Below are 27,720 nucleotides of genomic sequence, written 5' to 3' on the forward strand. Positions count from 1 at the left end.
GTACTGTACTGTAAGATTTCAAATGTTTTTATTTTTGGTTTTTATGTATATTTGTGTGAAAAGTTTTCTAAGCCTATTACAGTACAGTATCATACAGTTGATTGTGTTAGTTGGGTACCTAGTTTAACTTTGTTGCACTTAGGAAGGCACTCTCAGGACAGAACTCATTTGCATGAAGAGAACTTATTGTACTGATACATCATACACTGCTTATCCTCCCAACTTAAGCAGCTGAGGTGGGAGCTTCTATTCATAACAAGATTCACACCTATCAAAGGAAGTGAAATGGGCTTTCTAAGGTTCTACTTGTATGAGAGTTCTTAGGAACTACTAAAGGAAAGGGTGGGGAGGATCCTTTCTAAAATAAGTTAAACCATAAAAAAAAATCTCATGAAAAGGAAAAAAAAAATCAAAGAGAAGGAAGCATTTCCCATGTATGGGAATGGGTTTTGTCCTACAGTATGATAAATGTTTGACAGTAACATCATTTTTACTTACTATAAGCTGATATACTCTAATTCTTTATGTTAAAATCCACATAAACAAATATAAAACAACTGTATATTTTTTAAAAAACTGAATAAAATAGGTGAACTTCTCACATTCCCTAACTCACTCTGGGGAAAACCATTTGACTGAAATGACATGTCACAAAATGAAAAATAAACTATTGATACAATAAAATCTTGACATATGAACAAGACTATACAATTCAAAGTACAATTCATCTTTAATTGGGTCCATGTTGGCCCCATTCAAAGGCAGAGTAGTAGGAGGGGTTAGTTACTGTGACACCAAGAGAACCAGGATTTACTTATTAGGCAGTACCATAGTTCTGACACAAAAGATGGCATAACTCCAAGTCTCTGCTGTATACTAGGCATCAAAGGAAAAAAAAGAAATATCATGAGCCTATCTATGTCATATATTTGAGCTTGTGGCTATTCCAAAGAAAAAGCTTCCAGTTACTTTGAGCTTGCATCTTTGGGGGGATTCTACAATAAAGCAGGATTTAAAAACTTATACATACATAGTCAACTTTGGTAGGGTAAATTTTATTTATTTATTTTTATTTGGCTGTGCCACGTGGCTTGTGGGACCTTAGTTCCCCAACTAAGGATTGAACCTATGCTTCCCATGGTGAACTAAGCAGTTCCTAATCACTGGCCCGCCAGGTAATTCCTGGTAAGGTAAAATTCAAAGTATGTTTGGAAAACAGTCTTGGAACCCAGCAACTTGTTTTGTACACATTTTCATTGTAAATGCTTTTATTTTCTCACATAAGAGTATGAAACAAATTATCTTTATATTTAAAAGACTACAAACTCCTATTTAGCACAAACATACCAAATTCAAACAATTCACAGGCACTTAAAAACAAAATTAGTATGGACCAAGTTCTTACCACCTAGTTCATTTTACAGTGATTCACCATGAGTAAGCTTTAAAACTCATTTCCTCTAGAATTGTAGTCTTGGAAAAAAAAGATTTAGGTCTGTACATCATAATCACTACCTTAAAAGAAAAAATAAGAGTGAGGTTTCATACCTGCCTAATTCCCTCAATGATACAAAGTTACCTTTGTCAGCCCTAGCTTTTTTTTTTTTAAGTGTACTATGTCAGCTTTTTGGAATGTATACTGCACTTCCTCATTGACACAATTGTTATAAATAGTAAAAATTAAAAAAAAATCCTACAAAATCTACTTAACTCCTAGAGTGACTGATGTGTGGGTGGTTCTTACTGAGTATTCAAATTCCTGTTTCATTAGTTGAAATGGTTTCAGTGCATGTTTTAAACATCCTGTATTGCAAAAATTTGGTCAGCTGATTTTAGAAGAACATTCCCGTAGGGAAACATGAGTTGATTTCACTGCACAGTAGTACAAAGCCTCTTAACCGGCCTCTCCCAGCCTCCAGTCCCTCCCTCCTATAGTCTGTCCTCCCATGTGTAGCCAGTTACAGCAATCGCAAATCTAAGTTATACCACGTGCTAAGTGCATGCTAAGTTGCTTCAGTGGTGTCCAACTCTTTGCAGCCCTCTGTCCATGGGATTCCCCGGGCAAGAATCTGTAGTGGGCTGCCATTTCCTCCTCCAAGGGATCTTGGATTGAACCCACATCTCTTACATTTGACCTGCACTGGCAGGTGGATTCTTTACGACTGTAAAACTTTGACCACTTCACCTGAAAAGCCCACATTCCTACTTAAAAACCATCCTGCCCAAAGAACTTCCTCCAGGGTAAAGTCCAAATCCCATAGCTCATCACAGAAGACTCTCCCCAACTGGTATCAACTTACCTTAGTTTTTTCCACGCCTCCCTTTCAGGTGGACCCCCTGGTGATTTCTCACCATTCCTTAACTAGTCCTGTTCTTATCTCTCTGCTGCTGCTACTGCTAAGTCGCTTCAGTCGTGTCCGACTCTATGTGACCCCATAGACAGCAGCCCACCAGGCTCCCCCGTCGCTGGGATTCTCCAGGCAAGAACACTGGAGTGGGTTGCCATTTCCTTCTCCAATGCATGAAAGTGAAAAGTGAAAGTGAAGTTGCTCAGTCGTGTCCGACTCTTAGCAACCCCATGGACTGCAGCCCACCAGGCTCCTCCGTCCATGGGATTCTCCAGGCAAGAGAACTGGAGTGGGGTGCCATTGCCTTCTCCATCTTATCTCTCTAGACTCTTGCAAAAACCCTTCAGCTTTGAATTCCTGTCCTTGAATATTCACCCATACCGATCAGTTCAAATATCAGTTTCTCAATAAAACCTTCCTCTCCATCCTTCAGATAAACTCAGCACATTTTGTCACTCTGTGCCCCTCCACAAGCACTGAGCTCGGTGTTCATAGGTGTTCGATGAAGGCTGATTAAATTTTAAAAGCATATACGTGCTTAAGTGAGGGACTGTTAAACTATAAACTGTTAAAGCTGTTGTTAAAAAACATAAGGATATTCCATCCATCTATATGCAGCAATGTAAAAATCAATACATAAACTTTAAAAATCAGTCTTATTTAAAGTATTCCAAACAGAATCATGGATTACTAAAACTCCAGATGTTTAACCTACTTCCCCTTAAACGCTGATAAATGTTAACCATGTATTAATAGAACACCATAGCAAAACAGTTTCAAATAGAAAAGATTTGGTACCTTCCCAGTCAATAAAGTTTCAGTACTGAGAGCTTTAAAATTCCTGCAATGGTGCAAATTTTCTTAATTGAAAAATAATAAAATAAGGAGCAAAAAAAATCTAAATTTAGTCCTGCACTGAAATCCTCACCTTTGAAAAACTCTCAAGATAACGATTTAGTAGAAACCCCATTCTCCATCATACTCTGGCTGATAAAGAAAACACAGCCACGCAAACAATAATTTAACACGAGCCAAAACAAAAGTGTTTTCGGAAAGAAGCTAGTGTTGGCGATTTAAATGTTTCCACTATGTCTGAGCATCTCCAATACAAATACCTTATGTATTTAAGGGAAGCTTCACAAGTCAAAAGCAATTTCACATAAATGATTCAATTCTTACCGTAAGCATGTGACTTAAGCAGAGTAGGGATTATCTGCCTGGATTTGAGACATTACCAACCCAGTAAAAACGGAGATAAAAGACTGGCTATAAAAAGGTAGCACTTCGTTTCCAAAAAAAAAAAAAAGTATTCTTACTAAAACAACAAAATGGCCCAGAAAAAAAAAAAAAACGCAGTCACCCCCTCCTCTTATTTCATCGCTAAATTCAGCCCTGTGGTACCTACTGGTGACTCCGCTAATAAAATGATGGTCAAAATTTCAAATCATGAAAACCTGGAGCAAAAAGTTCCATCTCCCGGTCTCTTTCCCAGTGACATTTACCTTGCAAGCAAACCCCAGCTCCATTTCTCAAAAGCACTTCTCAAAGCCTCCGCGCGCATTCAGCCAGCTTCCCAGGCTCTCAGCCGAGTCCGGGAGGTTCGGGGTCGGACCGAGAGTCGCCCCGGGAGGGTCTTGGGGGGTGGGGGGGACCCAGCTTGGCGCGAGACTGGGGGTCGGGCTCACCCCCAAAAAGGCTCTGCTAGGCAAGAGACCGAGGGCTGGGAACCAGACCCGAGAACAGTGCCCAAGAGAACTGGGGGCGCCCAGACCCGGAGCCTCGGGTCCGAGCCCTGGTCCACAGGCAGCCCAGCGGCTCCGCCTCCCGACTCGGGTCGGGTTCCAGTGCCCAGGCCAGGCCCCGCCACTCTCAGGCACCGCGGGGTAAAAACTCCGAGCATCCCGGCCCTAGGAAACTGGAATCCCGAAAGGTCCCTGGGGGTGGACACCCACCTGACCGAGCCCCGCCGAGGGCCGGGCTCAGCAAGCCCACCAAGAGCAGCCACCGGACGCGGAGAGTCTCAGAGGGCGAGCCCACGCCCGACCCCATCTCAGCCCGAGCCCGCAGGTTCTCTTCAGCACTCGGTCGCCCCTGCCTCCGCCCGCTCCACGATTCCCCAGCCCCGCCAGGGGCCCCGGGCTGGCAGCGATGCGCGCGCGCTCAGCACTGACGCAACTCGGCTCCGGTCCGAGCTCGCTCCCGACGCGGCGCCCGCTCGCCTGACTGACGTACGAAGCGCTCCGTCCGGGGCGAGCGACAACGGGCTTTCTCTCCGGTCCCCTCAGACCCTCTTAGGAGCCGACCCCGCCCATCGTCATTCTCCCCGCCCACCTGCTTCAAGGCCCGCCTACTCCGAGGCGGGTCGAAGGAGCCTATTGGAAGAAGCACTCGACACGGAAAAGAAGGCGGAGCGTGAGCCCCAGAAGCGGAATTGACCCGCAGAAACGAAACGCAGGCCCGCCTCCTGCGCAGCCTTTCCTTATTGGCTGTCTGAGTTGGGCGGGACGTAAAAATCTGAGCTCCCATTGGCTGTTTGGCATCGAGGCGTGGGGCTCCGCGGAAAGGCCTTGACCAGGCAGGGCTTGGGTCCGCGGTTGCCGGCTTGGGGCTGGGGGTCTGAGGCCGGGTCTACGCCTCTGGGCCTGGGAAGATGGTCCTGGGGGGTTGCCCGGTGAGTTACTTACTTCTGTGCGGCCAGGCGGCTCTGCTGCTGGGAAATCTACTGCTGCTGCATTGTGTGTCTCGGAGCCACTCGCACAACGCCACCGCCGAGCCCGAGCTCACATCCGCTGGCGCCGCCCACCCGGAGGGCTCCCCCGGCGCTGCGAGCTGGGAGTATGTCGACCCCCACTCTCCAGTCATCCTTTGCTCTTACCTGTAAGCTACGCGGTCCTCGAGGCGGGTGGAGATGGAGATGGGGTCCCTGGGATACACGGGGGTTGTGCGGGGGCACGGGGGGAGGGAGGCTGCTTTACCCCCGCCCCCCAGTCCCTCTCCACCTTGAGGACCTACCTGATCGTCGACACGCGGGAGAAAAATAATCATGACAGGTTTCTCACTCAACGCACTCCTCCAAGGGAAAACCCCTCTGTGTCGGTCGGTGGCTGATCCTTTGGGCTCCCCAAAGAGGAGAACTAGGGAACAGTGACATTATATAGCCTGCGGAAGAAGAGTACGAGGTTGTACCTGCTCCCTTTAACCGTAGGAGACTCCCTCGTTCGTGCTGTTACTGAGTGGTGCACAAGTGGAGTAAAGCACACGCCTCTACGTGGCACCTCCTTAAAAAAATAAAAGCAGTAACCTTAGCGTTGCACAACCAAGTCAAAACTTTTAACGTCTCTTTTAAGTCAAATAAGAAAAGGCTTTTGAAAAATGCGAGAGAGCTGGGACTCCTTTGGCCTGGATTTTGCCCCCATAGCCTTGTGGCTGTTTGCCTAGGGAAGAGATGAAGCCTTGGCAGAGGTAGAATCGGTGTAGAAAAAGGACCAGAAACGCCCCTCATCCCCACCCCGCCTTAACCAAAGGGTCATTGGATGGCTGTTTGACCTGCTGTCCTTCAGCCTAATTGACAGAATCTCTTGTTTTGGGGAAGACTCAGAGGGACATTAACCCCCAGAAAATTTGCAGAAATGTCTCTTGCCTATTATGACTATATACCTGTAAACAGCCATTTAGAAAGACCTTAATGATGATCTTACTGGTGATTTACAGACCCGATGAATTTATTGAATGTGACGACCCAGTGGATCATGTTGGAAACACAACAGCATCCCAGGAACTTGGTTATGGTTGTCTCAAGGTGGGTTTTTGTTTGGTTTTATAAGCAAACTCTTCCATAGAGAAACAATATTGCCTAAATGCTATTACAGAAAAGTATGAGGAGTATGAAATTATTTTTTTGTAAAATTCATTGAAATGACTGTTACTGAAAATTTCCAGCATGATCAGGGTCAGTGGCTGAACAAGACATTTAGCCTTCTCAGAAAGAAGCAGGCTCTGTGCCAAAACTACCCAGGTGCAAAGACCAATCTGTCTTTGGTTCCTTTGGCCATTGTGATTGACGGATTTGAAGCTCAGATATCACCCCTGACTACCCTTCAAGGCATGTACTTTCCTGAAAGAGCAAAAGGAAGGTTTATGCAGTTTCTAAAACTGATGCTGGATTGAGCAGTATCTTCGTTACATATGCATTTGGGGCAAAGCTCCTCTTGCCAATGACCTTTCTTTTCACTAGGCAAGCAGTTTCCACCACGTCCTTAGGAAATAGATCAGACCTATCAGTATACTTCCCTGGTGGCTCAGTGGTAAAGACTCCGCCTGCTAACACAGGAGACCCGGGTTCCATCCCTGGGTTAGGAAGATCTCCTGGAGAAGGAAACGGCAACCCACTCCAGTATTCTTGCCTAGAGATCCCCATGGACAGAGGAGTTTGGTGGGCTACACAGGGTCACAAAGAGTCAGACACCCTGAGTGACTAACACTTTCACTTTTCATTATTATATGTCTTTGTAGGGGATTGTAGCATTCAGGAGGAGCCTTGGATAACAATGGCCTCTTAGAATGAAAAGAAGCCCTTCAGTTCCATTAATAATATCCCTGAAGCTGGACGCATACTTCCTAGACAGTCTCCCCAGACCCAGTGAAGTTCATATACTTCCTCCCCTCTGTGGACTCACCATTCTGTTATATTACACTGCATAATACAAGTCAAGACACCATCAGCTATAAGAGAATTATGGGAAAATATTCTTTGTTACTAAATCAAACACAGGGAAATAAACCTGAAAGTAATAAGGCCAAAAAGGCAACTCTTGCTGCAATCACAAGTAAAGAAATATTTTCACTACAATGAGATTTTGTTCTATGGGTAATTATTGATAAAAGTTTGAGTGAGCATTGTATGCTCATGTTCAGTCACTAAGTCGTGACCAACTCTTCTGTGACCCCATGGACTAGCCCGCCAGGCTCCTCTGTCCGTGGGAATTCCCAGGCAAGCGTACTGGAGTGGGTTGCCATTTCCTTCTTCAGGGGATCTTCCTGACACAGGGATTGAACCCTCATCTCTTACATTGGCAGAGGTTCTTTACCCAGTCACCAGGGAAGCCCAGAGTACCATATAGAGATCAGTCTGAGCACCTTGACAGGATCAACCCAGTGTTCAATGAAAATAGGCAAAAATAAGTGATCTCTATACAATACTTACTTTTGCCCAGTTTCATTACAACACTGGGTTGATCCTGTCAAGGTGCTCAGACTGTCACTTCCCCTGGAAGTCCTGGGGGACTGTCAGCATTCAGGCCCCCAAAGTCCCAAGGGAGGGGCAAGAGTAAACATCCTCACGTTCCCCCCACTTCCCTTTGAGGAATGTTCCAGCAAGAACAGTAGTGAAGCACTTAATAAGGTGCCAGTGGAGAATGCCCAGCTGTGCTTCCTCTGCTAGAATTCAGTTACACAAAGGGTCAGAGGTCTTCTGAAATTTTTTGCTGGAATTTAAACTTATATATAGATGTATTACATTACTATGGATATGAGCTGAATATCACAGTTTCGAGACCTGCACAAAGTCCTGAGTCAGTTGACATGCTGAGTTCTTTCCTAACGATGTTCATTTATAATATATGTAAAAGAAGTGAAGTCGCTCAGTTGTGTCCGACTCTTTGCGACCCCATGGACTGTAGCCTACAACGCTCCTCCGTCCATGGGATTATCCAGGCAAGAGTACTGGAGTGGGTTGCCATTTCCTTCTCCAGAGGATCGAACCTGGATCTCCCACGTTGTAGGCAGATGCTTTTCCATCCGAGCCAATAGACCTCAAATACACATTGACTCCTTTTTTATTTGGAGTATAATTGCTGTGCAGTGTTGTTTTAGTTTCTGCTGTACAGCAGCGTGAGTCAGCTGTATGTATCCATATATCCCTTCTCTCCCGAGCCTCCCTCCGACCCACCGCCCATCCCCACCCCCAGAGCACCAAGGTGAGCTCCCTATGCCATTCAGCAGCTTCCCACCCTATGCCGTTCAGCAGCTTCCCACCAGCTGTTTTATACTTGGCAGCGTAAGTGCATCAGTGCTGCTCTCTCAGTTCCTTCCCTGCTCTCCTTTCCCATCCCCCCCGTCACATCCACATCCATAGCCCATCCTCTGCATCTGTGTCTCTACTCCTGCCCTACAGATAGGTTCATCAGTATCACACTTCTAGACTGCACTGCTGCTGCTGCTAAGTCACTTAAGTCGTGTCCGACTCTGTGGGACCCCATAGACAGCAGCCCATGAGGCTCCTCTGTCCCTGGGATTCTCCAGGCAAGAATACTGGAGTGGGTTGCCATTTCCTTCTCCAGTGCATGAAAGTAAAAAGTGAAAGTGAAGTCGCTCAGTCGTGCCTGACTCTTAGCGACCCCATGGACTGCAGCCTACCAGGCTCCTCCGTCCATGGGATTTTCCAGGCAAGAGTAGTGGAGTGGGTTGCCATTGCCTTCTCCGTCTAGACTGCTCATGTATGCGTTAATACATGACATTTTTCTCTTTCTGACTTCACTCTGTATGATAGTTTCTACACTGACTTTCTGAATACCCATTCCCAAATATGCACTCATGTGCTCTTCTCTTCTGTAAATATAGGATTAATTAGAGCACTGTGTCCCGCTAATCCAAAATGGCATTTAGTGAAACTGATTTTAAACTTCTGTACTATATTATCAAAGAAGGTAGTCACAAGGAAAGAAAATGAAAAGGATGAAAAGGAGTTTATTCAAAACCATGTCCATTTAGGATCATCTCATTGAAAATTGCTTGAAGTATGTCACTAAACTCCTCGCTCTTCAGCACAGCTTTACTCCACCTTTGTTAGCATAGTTACTGTCCTGGGCCAGCTTTTGTTACTTCATATGAAGAGATGTTTTGTGTTGCTCGCTCTGGCTAGTTTGGTTGTTCTGTTGTGGTTGTTACCCCGCAGTTCGGGGGTCAGGCCTACAGAGATGTGGAGCACACTCGCGTGCAGTGCCGGGCCCTGGAGGGAATCGAGTGTGCCGGCACGAGGACCTTCCTCCGAGAGAACAAACCTTGTATAAAGTAAGTGCTGTCTGCATGGTGTAGCTGGTACTTAGATGGAGGTAGGGCTGTTCTGTCCTCTCTTGATGTTGACATTTTTCTTTCACCTTAAGTGTTAAACGGGCAGCATGATTACTGCTGTGCATATTCCACAGACACAAGCGATGGGGTGATAACGTAGGGGACACTGGACAGGAGACCAGAGGCTGTGAATTCTAAATGTCCCTTTCATCAACCAGCTAAAGGACCTCTGGGCACCCAGAGTCTCTGTCCCCTCCTCCACAAAATGAAGGAGGTGGAAGAGATGATCCAACTTCAGAACTCCTACGATAGGCATACATCCTTTGAAAACAGCCATAGAATGTCAGGAGGAAAGATTTTATTATGAACAGTGCAGGCCTTTCTCCCTGAAAAGCAGTATTATCTTGAAGAATTAGGGTTATTGAGACTTCCCTGGTGGTCCGGGGGTTAAGAATCCACCTTCCAATGTCAGGGGATGTGGACTCGATCGCTGGTCCAGGAACTAAGCTCCTACTTGCCACAGGGCAGGTAAGCCCACACACCACAATGACGGAACCCACGTGCTAAGAACAAGAAGCCTGCACACCACAGTGAAGATCCCAAGTGCCGCAACTGAGACTTGACACAGCCAAAAATTAATTAACTTTTAAAAAAACGAATTAGGGTTATTTCTGTAAACTCCACTTGAAGGCACAGAACTTATGTATACCATTTGCTGATGGAGAGTTGTGCCTGTGTTAGGTGATGCCATTAGAGTATTTGCAATTGAATGTCATCACAGTATGTAAGACAGAAGTCCTTCCAAGAAGTCCCATTTTTCAGGTGCCAGGAGAGGAGCATGGAGATTAGTGTTCATTTAAGGGAAGGTAACACCTCATGAGAGCTACATTCAGAACTGCAGCCTCCCTCAGGAAAAGAGCCTGCGCAGGAAAGGGATGGGCGCCAGCCACCACTCCAACCAGGATACCTATCCTGTAAATGTCCGTAATAGTTTCTTATCCAGCCCAACTCTGTATTGGTTCCTCTGGGTCCTCTATACCTTGTGTGCGTGTGTGCTGAGTCGCTCAGTCGTGTCTGACTCTGTGCGACCCTATGGACTGTAGCCTGCCAGGCTTCTCTGTCCATGGGATTCTCAAGGCAAGAACACTGGAGTGGGTTGCCATGCCCTCCTCCAGTGGATCTTCCCTACTCAGGGATTCAGCCCACATCTCTTGTGTCTCCTGCACTGCAGGCAGGTTCTTTACCACTAGCGCCACCTGGGAAGCCCCCTCCATGCCTTAGCAAGTACCTTTTTGAGAATCTAGACAAACTAGAGATCTTCCTTTGGGGGAGAGGGGGTTGGTAAGAAGTCACAGAGGGACTATCTTCCCATCTTGTCACTTATGTGAAATTCACTAATAAAGCATTAAGTGTTTTCATTTTCACGTGATAAGCATCTTCCTCTTGATTCCCTCTGTCTAGGTATACCGGACACTACTTCATAACCACTTTGCTCTACTCTTTCTTCCTGGGATGTTTTGGAGTAGATCGTTTCTGCCTGGGTCACACTGGCACAGCAGTGGGGAAGCTCTTGACCCTTGGAGGACTTGGGATTTGGTGGTTTGTTGACCTTATTTTGCTGATCACTGGAGGGCTGATGCCCAGTGACGGCAGCAATTGGTGCACCATTTACTAAGAAGAGCTGCTGCTGTGGCCCAGAGAGGCAAGGCTCTTGGACTCATCTCTGCAGGCTCAGAATTCCTCGACGTCAGGCCTGACCAGTATTTTCCCTCGTTGGAGAGAATGGGTTTGGTTAGGAAGGTGGCTTCAGACTGTGGATGTTCGACCCAAATTTGACCCTGCAGACTAGAAATGACAAGCAGACAGTATTGTGGCTATCAAGTTTGTACCTTTCCTCGTGTACCAAAAATATAAAGGCTAGTGATTAACTTATAAGCTGCAGAAGCGTCTCCTTATTCTTTATTTCTGTGTGCTGCTATGTCATCAACCCTTTGGAGTAGTTGGACCCAACAGGATGTTTTTGGCCTGTGCCTTTGTGACCCTGAGTCTTCGTGCAGTGCAGGTCAGAAGCTGAACCAACAAAAATGTCCAGCAGAAGTAGAAACAGCAGTCGATTTTAATACATGCTGAAATTCTGACTTTCTGAGTTTAAATTGCGGAATGAATGTTGCCAACCTGGAATGCTTGTTTGGGTATTTTTCAATAGGTAGAATGAAACTCAATATCTGTTGTGCTTAAAGCTGAGCATCTGAAATGAGTCTATTAATAAACCCTATTGTTTCATCATTATTACTCCTGAGAGGCAATATATCCAGTATAGTAATTCCCTCTAATGTCCAATTATGTTTTGAAAGCCAACAGTTCCAGACATGTCTTGGTTCAGCTATCCTCTTGGCAGAATTTTCCTATTTAAAAGGTATCATTTACCAATTTAGAAAGCCCATGTTATAGACTGATTTAAAAAAAAAAATCATACAAGTAACTAAATCTCTTCCTCATGATTACATAATATAAAATGAAGAGCCTCACATCCTTGGAAAGAAAAACAGATTCTTCCTTAAAGGATATTACTGCTGAGTGCTAGATAGAATTAGGATGTGACTTGTGGGAAACAAAAAGAAACTGGACACATTTGTCAAAATGAGCATGGTACCAAAGTCTCTCATTGGGCTATAGCAGTCAGTCATAGGGAAAGAGACAGCCAAGCTTTCAAGTTCCCACATCACAGGGGATAAAAAAAAAAATGTTCTAAACTTGTGGTTTTTAAAACTTAGTTCCCATCCCTTACAATCTGAGTTGAAAAGAACTGTTAAGTGTAAAGTAAAAGGGGGGTTTGCAAAGAGCCTGCTATTTGGGCAACGTATAAATTCTAGGAACAATCAAGGTAGAACCGCTCAAAGTTTAGTCTCGTAATAATTGACATGAAAGCCAAGAATCCCAGTTAAAATAACTGGATACTCTCTATCATTATGAAGCAGTTTTCCTGAAAGTTTCAGCTTTTATCCCTCATTAATATGACCGTTCTTCTTATGGTATTAAATGGAGGCAATTATGTACAAATGAAATCAGATTATTCTCTTTTGTCTTGAAAGTTCTGTACCACATTGACCTCAACTTCTTCATAACTATAAATTGATAGATTCTTATTTATAATCTCTATAGTCTAAGGCAGTATATTTTAAATTGCTGTGTGTCCTGAAGAAATTGAACCTTCTCCGCAGAAAAATGCACATAAACTTAAAATTTCTGCATAGAACTTAAGAGAGTTCAAGGATGCCCCTTTTTAAAAAGAAAAACTCACTTTTAAGAAAAATCTGGAAAACTAAAATTGAAATCCTGCCCCAAATAAGATACTACTTTAAACCACAAATCCTGCTTCTTCTCACACTTAAAAAAAAAAATCCTTAAAGATATTCACAAACCCCATCAAAAGTTATTTTTAAAAAATAAACTGTGGCAGCTTTCAGACTCAAAATCATTGGTCATGAATGTTTCCAGGAAGAAGAACTTGGGTAAAGAGGTAAAAGTCTGAAGTTTCTATTTTATAGAATATTTTATAGAAGCCCTCCTCACAGAAAAGCTGATGGGAACCAGAGTTGTTTCCACTGCTAGCTGACAACCTGAGAATCTATATTCCTCTGTGACCATCCAAATTTGTTAGTTTCAGTGTGAATTCTAAGTGACGAGCATCCTCTGTATTTACAAACCCTGGCCAATTGTGATAAACCTGGAGAACTGAGTAAAGGAATAATATTAAAAATGTGATTTCCTTTGCACTCTGGATTCAGTTTCTCAGTATCGGTAGATAGGTGTATGTGTGTGTGTGTGTGTGTGTGTAGTGTTATATCCAGTTTATGGCTATAAAGAAGTTTTAGTACTAAAGTGTCCTTCCATCAAGGATAAATTAGAAACTGCCTGTTTTCAGTTGTTTCCTGTCTTTAAATAAAATTTTATCAGCTCCCCAGACTTCCTGGCACCATGTCCTTCTTCTACTTGCCTTAGGCTCCTTATCAGCAGTTGTAACACCCCCAACCTGATGGTTCTGGAATGTGTGTATGCGTGTTTTAAAAGCACACATTTTTCTTCAGAAGAAAGAGATCCTAAAACCCCTTGCCATCACTGGCACATCCTCAATACAAACCAGGTAATGTAGCTTTGGCTTTGTTAGATAATTTATCTTTAAAGCAAGGCTCTTAATTGATTATCTCAGGTGTGACTGTCAGGATCAAAGTTTGACTTTTCCGTCGAACCAGGAGGGAAAGTGAATCATTGGCCTTAACAGCTTCAATCACATCGGTTGTCGTGGTGACAGGCAGTCCGTTTATGCTGACAATTACATCGTGGTCTTTCAACCCAGAGCTGGGAGGGGAGAAAAAAGGACCATGAAACTGTAAGAGTTTGACTTAATCCCCACCTAGAATTTAATGTCTGTCTCTCAAGGCACTACTATTGTGCTGACATTAAGCATGCAAACCAGGGAACCAGAAATAGCCTCCATTCTTCCAAATATGCCACTTCCCTGGTGGTTCAGATGGTAAGGAGTCTGCCTGCAATGCAGGAGACCTGGGTTCGATCCCTGGGTTGGGAAGATCCCAAGGAAATGGCAACCCACTCCAGTAATTCTTGCCTGGAAAATCCATTTTTGGAAGAGCCTGGCAGGCAGGCTACAGTCCATAGGGTTGCAAGAATTAGACACAACTGAGCGGCTTCACTTTCACTTTTCACTTCCAAATATGGGGGCTCTTCTAATATATGCTGCAGAATCAGTGGAGGACAACAACCCTATTCACCTTTCTAAAATTCATATTCCACCAGAATCATATGTATAAAATTTGCACCTCCCATATGTTAGATTTGGTTTGGAATAGTAAGTTGAGCTTTTCTTTTCTGTTAATCCCTGACCTCACTTAACCTGAAACATACCCTCAACCTTACCAATAAACGTGAAAAGCCCAAGCAATACATATTTTTCCAGACAATTACACTCTGATCAGTGGGGTGTTGACAGCCCACTTACCTGCCCCACCTTCACCTATAATTTATGGACCTGGAGGGTATGCTGAGCTGTACTACAGAAGCAGTTTCCAGAAAGTCAAAAACCAGTCACGAAGCTCCAAGCTCTAAATATTTAAGGCTTCTTTTCCTCAAGGTTGTGATTATATTCAGCCTCCAACATATTTGTTTCACATAAAATATATGTTCTAGAAACAAAACTAGTTCCAGATACAAAACAGTACAGTAAATATATAGCCATGTGGATGATCTATCTTAAAGTCAAAAACAGGCTGGAAGTCAAATGACCACAGGAGATACCATGTGAGGGAAATGAGGGGTGGTGGCGTTGGTGGGATTTCCTGGCAGTCCAGTGGTTAGGACTCTGTGCTTTCACTGCCAGGGGGGCAGGTTATTAGACCCCTGGTCAGGGAACTGAGGTCTCACAAGCCGCCAGGTACAGCCAAAAAAGAAAAAAAGAGTGAGGAATAGGAAGCTGAGAAGCCCAGGGAAGAAATGATAATGTGGGAGGATTATCAGGGTATGTGGAGTTTATTTAAAAAAGAAGAAAAGAGAAACCAAATGTAAAGGACGTGCCTATGAAGAGAAGTTCAAGGGTAGAGCTAAAAGCAGAGAAAACCTTGAAAACGAGGGCAGTTGCCGGGCGGGGCAGGGCAGGGGGGTGTGTAGGAGGAGGGGTTGGTGCCTGGTATGGTGCAGAAAGAAAGAAGTTAACTCACAATAGTTCTGTAAGTAGAAAAAGAAAAGAAATCTGTAAAGTATTACTGGATGCAAACTATGCGTCAAATATGGGGAAGTGGGGCTCAGACAAATAAGAGACTTTCCTCCATGACTGTCAGCTTGTAAGAAGCGAAAGCAGGATTTCATCCTGGATGTTTCAGACTTGAAAACCCATCTTCTTGCCAGTCACTCTGCCTCTCAGAAACAATAACAGCAGCCGCAAGAGTAGGATAATACAGGGGCCAAGCTAGGTCCCACATCCCTGCCTTCTGACTGACACATCACGTAACTTCCAAGGTAATTAACCTCTGTACCCCATTTGCTGCCCCTGTAAAATAACACCTATATCCCCAAATCACTGGGGGCTTGAAACAAGTACATGAAGTGAAGTCGCTCAGTCGTGTCCGACTCTGCGACCCCGTGGACTGTAGCCCACCAGGCTCCTCCGTCCATGGGGTTCTCCAGGCAAGAATACTGGAGTGGGTTGCCATTTCCTTCTCCAGGGGATCTTCCCAACCCAGGAATCGAACCCCTGTCTCCCGCATTGCAGGCAGACGCTTTAACCTCTGAGCCACCAGGGTAGACCCTTTAAATGATTCCTGACACAATAAGTAGTTGATAAATGCCAGCTGTTATTACCGGAATTGTAATCACTATTATAAGTGGGTGACACCAGGAAGATTTCCAGTTTATCAGAGACTTCAAACCAGCAGCAATTCCCACCATGTAATGTGCACCTGAATCCCCTGAAGATCTTATTTAAAAAGCAGATTTTGATTCTTTCTAAACTTTTGTTTTATATTGGAGTATGTTGTGTTAGTTTCGGTGTACAGCAAAGTGATTCAGTTACGCCTATACATGTATCTATTATTTTCCAAATTCTTTTCCAGAGGCACTCCTGTCACTCTGAAAAGCTCTAGCTGATGCCATTGTTGCTGGTCTACAGACCAAATTTTGAGGAGCAAGGACTGAAGAGCTGAAAGAAATAGCTTCGGCCTTGAACCAGAAGTTAAAAATAAGTGGGGGCAGGGACCCAGAAAGTCTAGAAATGCCAATGGCAAGTCAAATATAGTAACTGGAAGCCTAACGCTTAGCTGTTCTGAACAGTTAGTACCCTATAGATTCTTGCCCTATGAAAAGAGTTAACATAATCTAAGCAGACTGTTGAGCTCTTAGAAAAACGAAAACAGTGAGGGAAGGGTATGCAAGAAGCATAAGAGAGAGATCAGGAGAATAACTGTAGGCCGAGTCATCTTTTCTCTCCGTAGTTACTGGAAATCTCTCGAAATGTCTCTAGCCTTTGCTTTATTCACTTTATGTACTTGTTTAGTGCTTGGCTGGCCTCTGATAGTGTCAGAGAATTCTTTAGTGTCACCCAGGATTTTAAAGTACCTAAAATATGTTCCTAAACTCCTAACCCTCCAGATTCTTCTAACTCTTACTAAGTAAGGTATTAAGCAAAAGAGTAGATTTGGAAATTCTAGCAAAATTAATTTAAATTTATGTGAACTGGTAGCCACATTAAAAAAAAAGTTTTTCTCTAATTTTTAAACAGATGAAACTAACATATAATATAAAAATGTACTTTGATGTCTTAACTGTATATCTAAAATATCATTTTAACATGTCATATTTTAATAATTATTATACATATTTTACACTCTTTGAAATCTTCTAGAAACAGCATATACCTGATGATAATTTCTTCCACAGTGCAGTTATTAAGATAAAATGCAATCTTCCCAGAACAACAACAACAAAAAAAGATATGCTTCATGGGAAAACATTTTACATTGCTTCTGTTCTGTTTTGTTTTAATTTAATTATCAATTAAAATTAAGTAAAATGCAAAATGGGGTTTCCCAGGTGGCTAGAGGTAAAGAACCTACCCTCCAATGCAGGAGACCTTAAGAGAAGCAGGTTTGATCCCTGGCTTGGGAAGATCTCCTGGAGAAGGAAATGGCAACCTACTCCAGTATTCTTGCCTGGAGAATCCCATGGACAGAGGGGCCTGGTGGACTGCCGTCCATAGGGTCATAAAGAGCCTGAGAGGACTGAAGCGACTTAGCATGCAAGCATGCACAAAACGTAAAATACAGTCGGTCAGTCACACCCCTCAGCTGTTCAGTGGCCTCTAGGGGTGGAGCCCACGGTACAGGACAGGACCCTGGATCCCACACACATTTACCGCAGGACACGTCTAGTGAGAACGGAGGAGCCTGGGCCAGGGCCTGCACTGCTCTTACCTCTCAGCAGCTGTTCCTTGAATCACCTCATGTACAAAAACCCCAGAAGCCACATCAGGGAATTCTGGATCTTGCCTTTTCATTTCTTGAAGCAGGCTAGGAAGAGTGACAAGAGATTCCCCAGGAGGTTAGGAAGCACAGTGAACTAGCCCTGGCCCCCCCCTAGCTCTCAGCGGGGACTCTCTGCTCGGCCCAAGGCTCGCACCAAGGGGACAAGGACGCCATCTAGCTGGTCACAGGGCCACAGTCATTCTTCCCCGATTCTCGGTGCCAAAGCCTAGAACCACTGGACGTTATAAAGTGTGGCCATAGTGTGACTTCCCTGACAGTCCAGTGATTAAGACTCTGAATTTCCACCGCAAGGGGAGCAGGTGCAATCCCTGGTCAGGGAATGGAGATCCCATGTGCCGTGTGGTGCAGCCGAAAGAAAAAATAAGTAAATTAAAAAAATACAGCCACAAGCGAAAGAGTCCCATGGAAAATACAGTGTGTTGGTGCCGGCAGACGCGGTCACTGACTCTGTAACAAGTGGTAGGTGATTCATCCGCTGCTGACCACATCCTCTACCTTCTCCGTTCAGACTCTCTATCTGTAACTTTTTCTTCTAAAATACAACCCAGACATAGTCAAAGCCCGTGCTTACTTCATTGTGAGGGGTAGCATGCGCAGACCCAGATATTTCTTCTGTGAGAGAGCCTTTCCTGGAAAGGAAAATTATAATGTGTTACTGACAACAAGACCTCTCTCCTTTTGGCAGAGCTTAAAAGACCCGGAGTCACAGAATATTCCTTCCAATTATAAGTGCCCTCTCAGGCTGTCAGCCAAGACAAACGTGCTTCAGAGAACCTTCGTCATTAGCGCAGGCTCACCACCCCACCTCCAGCCCCGGGCTTTCCTTTCCACATCAGTTCAATCCGAGTATTTCTGGGCACACCTCGCGCCAGGCCTTGCGCCTGGCCCCCGGTATTGCTGCCTGGCCCCACTGTGACCTGAGTCGGGTCTAACATGAAACATGACTCTGTTTTCTGCAGAACTTGAAGGAGTGTCTCCACCACAGGTAAGGTCTTTGAGGGCGCCTGAAAACTACTGGAGGGGAAGAAAAAGGTGAAAAGTGAAAGTGTTAGTTGCTCAGTTCAGTTCAGTCGTTCAGTTGTGTCCGACTCTGCAACCTCATGAATCACAGCACGCCAGGCCTCCCTGTCCATCACCAACTCCCGGAGTTCACTCAAACTCATGTCCATCGAGTCAGTGATGCCATCCAACCATCTCATCCTCTGTCGTCCCCTTCTCCTCCTGCCCCCAATCCCTCCCAGCATCAGGGTCTTTTCCAGTGAGTCAACTCTTCGCATGAGGTGGCCAAAGTACTGGAGTTTCAGCTTCAGCATCAGTCCTTCCAATGAACACCCAGGACTGAGCTCCTTTAGGATGGACTGGTTGGATCTCCTTGCAGTCCAAGGGACTCTCAAGAGTCTCTCCAACACCACAGTTCAAAAGCATCAATTCTTCAGCACTCAGCCTTCTCCACAGTCCAACTCTCACATCCATACATGACCACTGGAAAAACCATAGCCTTGACTAGACAGAACTTTGTTGGCAAGGTAACGTCTCTGCCTTTGAATATGCTATCTAGGTTGGTCATAACTTTCCTTCCAAGGAGTAAGCGTCTTTTAATTTCATGGCTGCAATCACCATCTGCAGTGATTTTGGAGCCCCAAAAAATAAAGTCTGCCACAGTTTCCACTGTTTCCCCATCTATTTGCTATGAAGTGATGGGACCAGATGCCATGATCTTAGTTTTCTGAATGTTGCACTTTGGACTGCAAGGAGATCCAACCAGTCCATCGTAAAGGAGATCAGCCCTGGGCGTTCTTTGGAAGGAATGATGCTAAAGCGGAAAACTCCAGTACTTTGGCCTCCTCATGCGAAGAGTTGACTCGGTGGAAAAGACTGATGCTGAGAGGGACTGGGGGCAGGAGGAGAATGGGACGACAGAGGATGAGATGGCTGGATGGCATCACTGACTTGATGGACATGAGTTTGAGTGAACTCCGGGAGTTGGTGATGGACAGGGAGGCCTGGCGTGCTGTAATTCATGGGGTCGCAGAGTCGGACATGACTAAGCGACTGAACAGAACTGAAGCCAACTTTTTCACTCTCCTTTTTCACTTTCATCAAGAGGCTTTTTAGTTTCTCTTCACTTTCTGCCATAAGGGTGGTATCATTTGCATATCTGAGGTTATTGATATTTCTCCCGGCAATCTTGATTCCAGCTTGCGCTTCTTCCAGCCCAGCATTTCTCATGATGTACTCTGCATAGAAGTTAAATAAGCAGGGTGACAATATACAGCCTTGATGTACTCCTTTTCCTATTTGGAACCAGTCTGTTGTTCCATGTCCAGTTCTAACTGTTGCTTCCTGACCTGCATACAGGTTTCTCAAGAGCCTTAGTTGCTCAGTCACATCCAATTCTTGGTGACCCTATGGACTGTAGCCCACCAGACTCCTCTGTCCATGGAATTCTCCAGGTAAGAATACTGGAGTGTGTTGCTATTTCCTCCTCCAGGGGAATCTTCCCTGACCCAGGGATCAAAGCTGGGTTTCTTGCACTGCAGGCATATTCTTTACTATCTGAATCACCAGGAAGCCTGGAGGGAAAGAAAAGTCCAAACCAACTCCCCTTACCTTTCAGCTGGCGCTCATGGAATTCGGCCAAGAACTGCCGAATGCGATCCGAGGGAATTGCAAAAGAGATTCCTGCAGTTACCTTCAGTGTGTTTATGCCAATCACATCACCATCCTGCCAAAGGAGGGGACATCACTCAGCTGCCCAGCTGTGCAGATTGAACAGGCAAAGGAAGGAGAGAAGCTTAGGGTGGAGCAGCAGGTGGCATCTTAGGGGACCAGTAGTGTGTGGGTTACAGAGGAGACCTACTCCAGTAAAGATTCCTGCTGAGGAGTTTGGGGTTTTAATCCTGAGCTCACTTTTTTTTTTCTTGCTCAAATTAGATTGATTTTTCAGAGTGAACCACAGTTTATATTTCAACACAGATATGAGGATAAGGAATATATGCCTTTCCATTCCTTAAATGAGACTAAAAATAAACATGGAAAAGGCAAAAAGCTGTTGACTTTCAGTCACACTTCAATGAAACTATTCAGAAGATTCGCCAAATTGACCTTAGGAACATAAGGTCAGTTTATGTCCCCTAAACATAATTTATGAAGTGGGAAATACTTTTTCTTAATTTCATCATCCCTTAGCTTTTGTTAGGTAATGGGCAGGAGGAAAAAAAAGAGAGACTTCCCATCACACTGAAATACAGATTATAATTCAATAGGTCTGGAGTGTGACTTTGAAATTCTGCATCTCATCTTCACTCTAGTAAATTCATTGTCTACTGGAGAAAAAGCAGGCCCCAAACCACGTACAACGTTATAAGTAAAAAGTGCTCAGTGATTTCACACCCAACTCATCCTCCTACAAGCAAGTGTAACATGTAAAGAGGAACCAAAAATGACCCACTCAAAGGGACTCAGAGGCCACGGTCACAGGCTGTGTTTCAGACAGCACTGCCCTCTCAGGTTGTCAAATGTATTTGAGCAACTAGAAACCCTGGCGTTGCCACCAGGGATGTTGATTAAAACTTAAGAATTAAATACATGACAGAGCAATGGACTGCTGTTGATGCCTTTATCATCTCTACGCAGGTCAATACTAAATTAGCATTTTGGGGTGAGAGTTAGCTCTTCACGTGCAGAAGCAGGAGGTCGTCAAGGATATACATTTCACAGTACAGTGGTCGTTTGACATAATTTGGGTTTAGTACCCAGGACTTTTGTTAAGTACCCAACGAAAGCAGAGAACACGTGGAAGAGATGTAAGTAGCTGTGAAGGAAACTCTGGCACCCTCAACTGGACGAGCTCACACACCAGGATGGCAAACCCATCGTAGATCTGAAATTTTCCTAACTCTTTACTTAAGGTGCAATAATAGAAAAACACCAGACCACACATCGCTACACAGGAGCAACATGGCCGTCTGCACCATGAAATGTCAAGTCTCTGAAAGCTAGGAAGAGGTGTGAGGCAACAAAAAAAAGTGGCTACTTACCAAGTTCACTAGAGGCCCCCCAGAATTCCCGTGCTGAAGACAGAATTGGAAAAAGCCATCAGTACTTTTTCCCTGGTCATGTCTACACAATCCCTAAAGAGGTTTATTAAAAGCAGCCTGCTCTAGTGAGCCCCTGTTCCCCCAGGGCAGACAAAGGCAGGCCACATCATCATCAATTCCGAAACCAGTGCAGGTAAAGAAAAATAGGAAGAGGGGACTTCCCGAGTGGTCCAGAGGCTAAGACTCTGCGCTACCAAGGCAGGAGGCCCGAGTTCCATCCCTGGTCAGGGAACTAGATTCCACATGCCCCAACCAGATCCCAAGTGCCACAAGTAAAACTCAGACAGATAAATAAATAAACAATATTTTTAAAATTTAAAGAAAAGAACAGCCCGAGGAAGGACCACCACTTCCTATGGCAGCGGTGACCTCTGTGACAGACCCTAAGAGACCATCCAGTATCGTGGATGCCAGTCATCACATCACACAGGCTGACCTCTAACAGCATGGCACTCCATCCCTCCCACAAGGGTAGACCTGATCTCTGGACATCCCTGAAAGGCCGAAGGGAAACAAAGGTACCCTGAAGCGTTCTTCTCACTGCATTGCCAGTGAGATCTTACTGGCCACTGCATCTTACGGGCTGAGGACAGCCACCCCCGTGACTCACATTAATTATGGCATCTGTCTGGATGTAATCCATGTCTGAATGCTTCAGCCCAAGCTCTTTGCCCCCTCGCTGGGTGGTGCTGACAATTCCTGCCGTCACCCTGTTCTGCAGTGAAAACGGGCTCCCCAAGGCCACCACAAACTCGCCAGCTCGCAGGTCAGATGACTTTCCCAGCAGCAATACAGGGAGGTCAGTCTGTATGTGGGTGAGGAGGGATGAGGTGGATAAATCAAGAATGGACTCAATCAGCATTTGTGTATAACACATATATGACACGGCCACTACCATTTTAGCACCCGGAATCTAAGAATCGACCACACACCTCAGTTCTACAACTGCCTGAGGCTTCTTCCTTATACTCCGACTACACCAGACTCTCACTTGTTAAGATGATCAGACCATCTCTAAAATCTAAAATCACTGCTTGTAGAAATAATGATAAGTAAACAAAGTGAAGTTAATTGATGAAACATAAACCGACGTTAGCAGTTTACTCGGCCCCACTCCAGCTCACGAGTTTGCAAAGTTAATAAGCCATGAACAGAAAGGAGGTCACCCAAAGCAGTCTTTCTCTTTAACTGTGCACATGAACCTCTTGGGAGTCATGCTAAGAGGTGGGTTCTCGCAGACGTAGCGAGTGGACACGTGGACACAGGGCGGGAAGGAGAGGGTGGAACGAATCAGGAGAGTAGCTCTGACACATGCACGCTGCCACGTGTGAAACAGAGCTAGTGGGAAGCTGCAGCATAGCTCGTGCTCTGTGATGACCTAGAGGGGTGAGACGGCGGGGGAGTGGCAGGGAGGCTCCTGATGGAGGGGATGTACGTACACAAGTAGCTGATTGACTTTGCTGCACAGCGGAAACTAACACAACATTGTAAAGCAATCATCCTCCAATGAAAAAATAAAGAGAAAAAAAAATAAAAGAGAGCCTAGTACCATAGCATTATAGAGGAGAATAAAATAAAACAAGAAAAGGCAGATTCTGATTCAGTCGATCTGAGTTTTCTAAACACTTCTCAGATGATGTCAGTGCTGCCGGGGTGTGGACCACTTTGCATAGCAAGGAACTCAAAGCACATCTTAGCAGCTTGGAATCCATTACAGTTATGTCTGGTGTTCTAAGACAGCAGAGAAATAAGTTTCCCAGAAGCAGTCTCTGTTGGAGAAGGAACTGAAGGAGAAAAAAAGACAGCTGTGTAGTTAATAGAAATTGCTAGGGACAGACAGACAGGCACGGAAGAAAATTTAAAAAAGAAGGAGTGACAAACAGAAAGAAAGAGAACGGGTGGGAGACGAAGGAAACATATAGCAAGAAGAAAAGATGTGTGATCGGGTGGGGAAGAAAAGACCAGCACGTTGATGAAAGTCCCCAAATACACAGACTCACATTTGGCTCAATCTTAATCAGGGCAAGATCCAGTTTATGGTCAATGTCCTTGACGGTGGCTTCATACTGGACCCCACTCTGCAGCTCCACCTGGATCCGCTGCTGGTTAGTGAGGACATGGGCGTTGGTAACAATGAGCCCATCCTCAGACACTATGAACCCAGAGGCACTGGACGCAGGGACATCCTCACTGCCGAGAGGCGACCTGTCTCAGCAAGACAACAGCATAAGCCAAGGGCAGGCAAATCAGGGCATCCGCCGTACTCTGGAAGCACGAGAAACCTGGCGTTTGTCAAACATTCTCTCACCCTAGCTTCCTCAGACATTTTACTTCTCCCTGTTTCCATTCTCTCCACGTTAACTGGACTGTGTGTTCAGTGCCCTGGCCATCCCTTAGGAACAGGACTGAGAGCTGATATCAATTCTCCTTTACCAGGAATGCCCCCGTCTTGCTGCTCAAAGTAGCTGTCCTCTGCTTCAAAGAGGACTAACCTAATTGTGGAGAAGGAAATGACAACCCACTCCAGTATTCTTGCCTGAGAAATCCCACAGACAGAGGAGCCTGGAGGGCTACTGTCCATGGGGTCGCAAAAGAGTCAGACACGACTCAGCGACTAAACCTAATCCTGGGGTCAGAAGTGGACCTAGTGCCACTTTATCCAGCACCCAAGCAGGGAGGGAGTCAGAGAAGTCTGGTCCCCGCCTAGTTTCCACTACGAACTGGCCTACGAACTGGCATATGACAAGTTTCTCTTGCCCTCTGGGTCTGGGATTCTTTTCATGCAGAAGATGCCCAGACAAGATCACCATCGAGATGCCTCCTGGCTTTTGCATTTGACCTCGAATTTGTCTGAGGCAGAGGAATAGCTCAGGTTTGCAAGTCGGAATCCTTATGACTAGGGCTTTTTGGCGAAATGACCAACAGACCATACAAGGTCTTTGAGCCCCTTGATTTTTCTCAGGGCTGTTTTTAAGACTAAGTGATGCTGGGAAAACTAACTGAAGCTGGAAGGGCCGATGCGGTGGGAGTGGGGCGGAGGGAGCGGATGGAGCAGAGAGGCTCTCAGGGGTCTAGCTTCCTCCTCAGACCCCTTTTACCTGCGGAACAGCTGTAAATGAACCACGGACGGGGCCACCTTCTCCACCACCGAGGCGATGAAGTTGAACTTGCTCCTGGGCCAGCCTGCACTTCCGGTCCCTGCAAAGAGATCCTTTATTCTTGGGGCAGGGGTTGGAGGAGTAGGACCCTGGCTGCCTGCTCACATCGAGTATCACCTCTCAAATCTCTCGTCCTCTCTCCCGTCTTTCCCTCCCTTTCCTCTCTACCGTGTCCCTCTGTGTATTCACTTGGGGTCCCCACGAGGGTACACCTTGAGGAGACCAGACCTGTCATCCTGATTGGGAAATTACTTAAAAGGGAAAACGGTGGTCAACAGCTATGGGGAGGAAATTGGGGAGCAGCCACGTGGGAGCCGGGAACGAGACACCAAAGCAGGAGCGTGCGTACTCAGTCGTGTCGGACTCTGCGACCCCATGGACGGTAGCCCACCAGGCCTCCTCTGTCCATGGGATTCTGCAGGCAAGAACACTGGAGTGGGTTGCCATGCCCTCCTCCAGGGGATCTTTCCCGCCCAGGGATCAAACCCTCATCTCTTGCGTCTCCTGCATTGGCAGGAGGATTCTTTACCCCTGAGCCGCCACACTTAAGGAGGGAAGCACTGACTCCCTTTGGCAAGGCAGCCGGAAGGATCCGGCGGCAAACCCCGCGATGGGAACTCGCTGCTTAAAGAAGCGAGAAGGGGGCGCCGAGAGCGCGCGCCCGCGGCTCACCTGGGTCCCCACAACCCCCCTTCTGCACTGGCACTGCGGGGAGCGCGCCACGGAGGCGCGCGGCGCGGTTCTCGGCTCGGAGCGCGCACAGGCTAGGGTAGGTCCGCCCGTCGCTGCCGCACACTGTCGCCCCCGCCGCCGGGCAGCCGCAGGTGCCCAACGGGCGGCCGCCGAGGAGCTGGGGAGCGCGCGGCGCGCGGCACTGCAGTCCCGGGGCGCACGGCCGGCCCAGCGGCCCGCCGCAGGCCTCGCCCTCGGCCGCGGGGCAGACCCGGCAGCACCCGCAGCGGTCGAGCACCGGCGCGGTCCCCGCCGAGCACCGGGGCCGCGGGGGGCAGCGCGTGGGTTCGCAGACCGCTGGGCAGGGCGGCACGGGCCAGGCCCGCCCGGCCTGGACCTCGCGCCCACTTGGCGCGGGCAGCAGCAGCCACAGCAGAACGAACGGTCCGAGCCCGGCAGGCTGCCGCAGGGGTCTGGTCATCCTGCTCGCCTCCCACCTTCCCTCTGGACCCACTCAGATGAGCAGCAGTCTCCGGACTGGGGTGTTGCCTTCGCCAGCCCCAGACTTTAAGGGGCAGAGCCTGGCAGCCCTCTCCACACACTCCCCAGTAACCCCCGCTTCAACCCATCCTGACCAGTCCCAGGAGATGGAGACATGTCCTCGGCCCTTCCCCGACACCGCCCCCCCCTCCCCGCACCCCTGCACCCCGCCAGGGACCCACCTCATGAAACTAGTTAACACCCAGAACGGGGGCAGACTGACAAGACACATTACCCACCCACGGACAGACGGTCAGTGTTAGGAAAACATGTACCATATTTCAGTATTTCACGTGGTTTTATTACAAAACAAGCAACAAAACAGTTTTAGAAAATTATTTTTGCTACATACCAATTAAGAGATCACATAAAATGAGAAGCATAAGAGTTTCCATGCACTCAGCTCAGCCTGCAAGTCAGTGCATTTCAGCTGACACAGACTGGTTCAAAACACAGGATCATACCACACCTTCTGGAACAGCGGGTAAGGGGTCAAACAGTATGGTTTTTGGCCAAATATTCGCTTTACTCAAACTCTACCAGGCATGAGTGACTGTAATTCACTACTGCAGGCAATAACACAGAAAAAGGGAGTAAGGGAAAAGAAAGTGATAGCTGGCAGAAACTATTTCTGACATGTTGGAAGCTCATAAACAAAGCTAATTTGGGAAACTCAATTTCCAAAATGCTAGTTACTACCTCTTTATGTCTATCTGGTTAACAGTGAAAACAAACATATCAAATCTCACAGTTCAGCTACTGAATCTGCCACTTATGTATTGGATCCTTTTAGTCCATATCAGACCACAATTACATTGTAGGGGAGGGGAGGTAAGAAAAACCAAAAAACTGCCTTCTGCTTCAAGTGAGCTATGAAATTGGACTCTTTGGGAGCCCAGCAGTCTATTCAGAAACCGATGTGTGCCTCTTCTGTTTTCACGACATCTTAGTAGGACTGTCATCTCACAGAATGCAAAAGGCCAAACTACATTCACCAGACATCAGCCATCAGCTCATTTGCTCTGAGCTAGCAAATCCTTAACTTTCAAGAACTTGAAACTGTTAGACACAGTGGGTGAAGACCAAGTCTAAAGTCTTATGCAAAACAGCAACCCAGAAAATGCTTTAATCCCATACACACAAAAAAATGCAGTATCTTTTTTGGTTCCTTTTTTAAAAAAAATACAAGACTTATTCCAGAGCCTATGCACTTAACTAATAATCGATCCTGCATGCCTGCCCTACTTTTCCCGTTTGGTTCCACTTTTCACACTTCAAACCAAACGCTTTGGTCATATAAGCACCATCCTTGGCTCACACATGTAGTGACGGCTAAGAAACAATGGACACAAAAGGAATTCTGAAAGAAGATTTGGCAATGAGCATGCCTCTAGGCTTCACTGAAGATCATTATATTTATCTGGTGTTGGAGCTACATTAACAACACTCTAACTTGGAATTCCCAAGTATCTGCCAACTAGAATCCTTGTTTTCCCTCTATCATGGTAATACAATCTGGATTTATAAGTATGTTTAATTTAATACATTCTCAAAACAGCTCTTACTAAGAAACAGATCAGCTTACTGTAATGGCCAATTAATTCAGCAGTAGTAATCTAGCAGAGAGCTTACTGAAAAGAGAGGAAGAAATCGGTAGATTTTCACATCTGACACACCAAGAGATGACATCTTTCCATGAGTCAGGGAATGTATAAGAGATCTCAAAAGTTCCTAATTTATTTTTATAGTTCCGTATCTCTGTGCACTTTCTTTGACCTAGCCA

At 45.9% G+C, this 27,720-nt stretch overlaps 3 protein-coding genes across 4 annotated transcripts in view; 1 reads left to right on the forward strand and 2 right to left on the reverse strand.

The window, feature by feature from the left end:
- Positions 1–4,397, reverse strand: part of ADAM9 (ADAM metallopeptidase domain 9) — a 98,659-nt gene extending 94,262 nt beyond the window's left edge. The window contains exon 1 of the mRNA XM_068970690.1: positions 4,301–4,397. Within this exon, the coding sequence (XP_068826791.1) occupies positions 4,301–4,397 (97 nt within the window). The remainder of the gene's footprint in view (positions 1–4,300) is intronic.
- A 524-nt stretch (positions 4,398–4,921) lies between these two features.
- On the forward strand, positions 4,922–11,361 carry TM2D2 (TM2 domain containing 2). 2 transcript variants are annotated; one of them, XM_068971618.1, is made up of 4 exons: positions 4,922–5,225; positions 6,060–6,147; positions 9,301–9,416; positions 10,878–11,361. In XM_068971618.1, the coding sequence occupies exons 1-4, from the start codon at positions 4,999–5,001 to the stop codon at positions 11,089–11,091; spliced, it is 645 nt and encodes a 214-aa protein (XP_068827719.1). In that variant the 5' UTR covers positions 4,922–4,998; the 3' UTR covers positions 11,092–11,361. The 2 variants fall into 2 exon arrangements, with proteins under 2 accessions (XP_068827719.1, XP_068827721.1); XM_068971620.1 differs by having other exon boundaries at positions 4,922–5,183.
- A 2,248-nt stretch (positions 11,362–13,609) lies between these two features.
- Positions 13,610–25,878, reverse strand: HTRA4 (HtrA serine peptidase 4). Its single transcript, XM_068971784.1, has 9 exons — positions 25,398–25,878; positions 24,666–24,765; positions 23,568–23,772; positions 22,178–22,372; positions 21,508–21,540; positions 20,078–20,192; positions 18,039–18,096; positions 17,396–17,491; positions 13,610–13,775 (listed from the first exon to the last, which is right to left on the reverse strand). The coding sequence occupies exons 1-9, from the start codon at positions 25,876–25,878 to the stop codon at positions 13,610–13,612; spliced, it is 1,449 nt and encodes a 482-aa protein (XP_068827885.1).
- Between the last annotated feature and the right edge of the window lie 1,842 nt (positions 25,879–27,720).

This window comes from Capricornis sumatraensis, chromosome 4 (assembly GCF_032405125.1).
Source record: "Capricornis sumatraensis isolate serow.1 chromosome 4, serow.2, whole genome shotgun sequence".
NCBI classification, from domain to species: Eukaryota; Metazoa; Chordata; class Mammalia; order Artiodactyla; family Bovidae; genus Capricornis; species Capricornis sumatraensis.

What these genes read in the sequence shown, in the direction of transcription:
- TM2D2 (XM_068971618.1), top strand. Translation starts at nt 4,999, where the DNA reads ATGGTCCTGGGGGGTTGCCCGGTGAGTTACTTACTTCTGTGCGGCCAG. An exon ending in TTGGTTATGGTTGTCTCAAG is followed by an intron (nt 6,148 to 9,300) that starts GTGGGTTTTTGT and finishes GTTACCCCGCAG; the next exon opens with TTCGGGGGTCAGGCCTACAG. An exon ending in GAGAACAAACCTTGTATAAA is followed by an intron (nt 9,417 to 10,877) that starts GTAAGTGCTGTC and finishes CCCTCTGTCTAG; the next exon opens with GTATACCGGACACTACTTCA.
- HTRA4 (XM_068971784.1), bottom strand. Translation starts at nt 25,878, where the DNA reads ATGACCAGACCCCTGCGGCAGCCTGCCGGGCTCGGACCGTTCGTTCTG. An exon ending in TGATTAAGATTGAGCCAAAT is followed by an intron (nt 22,373 to 23,567) that starts GTGAGTCTGTGT and finishes ACCCACATACAG; the next exon opens with ACTGACCTCCCTGTATTGCT. An exon ending in AGACAGATGCCATAATTAAT is followed by an intron (nt 21,541 to 22,177) that starts GTGAGTCACGGG and finishes TTCTGTCTTCAG; the next exon opens with CACGGGAATTCTGGGGGGCC.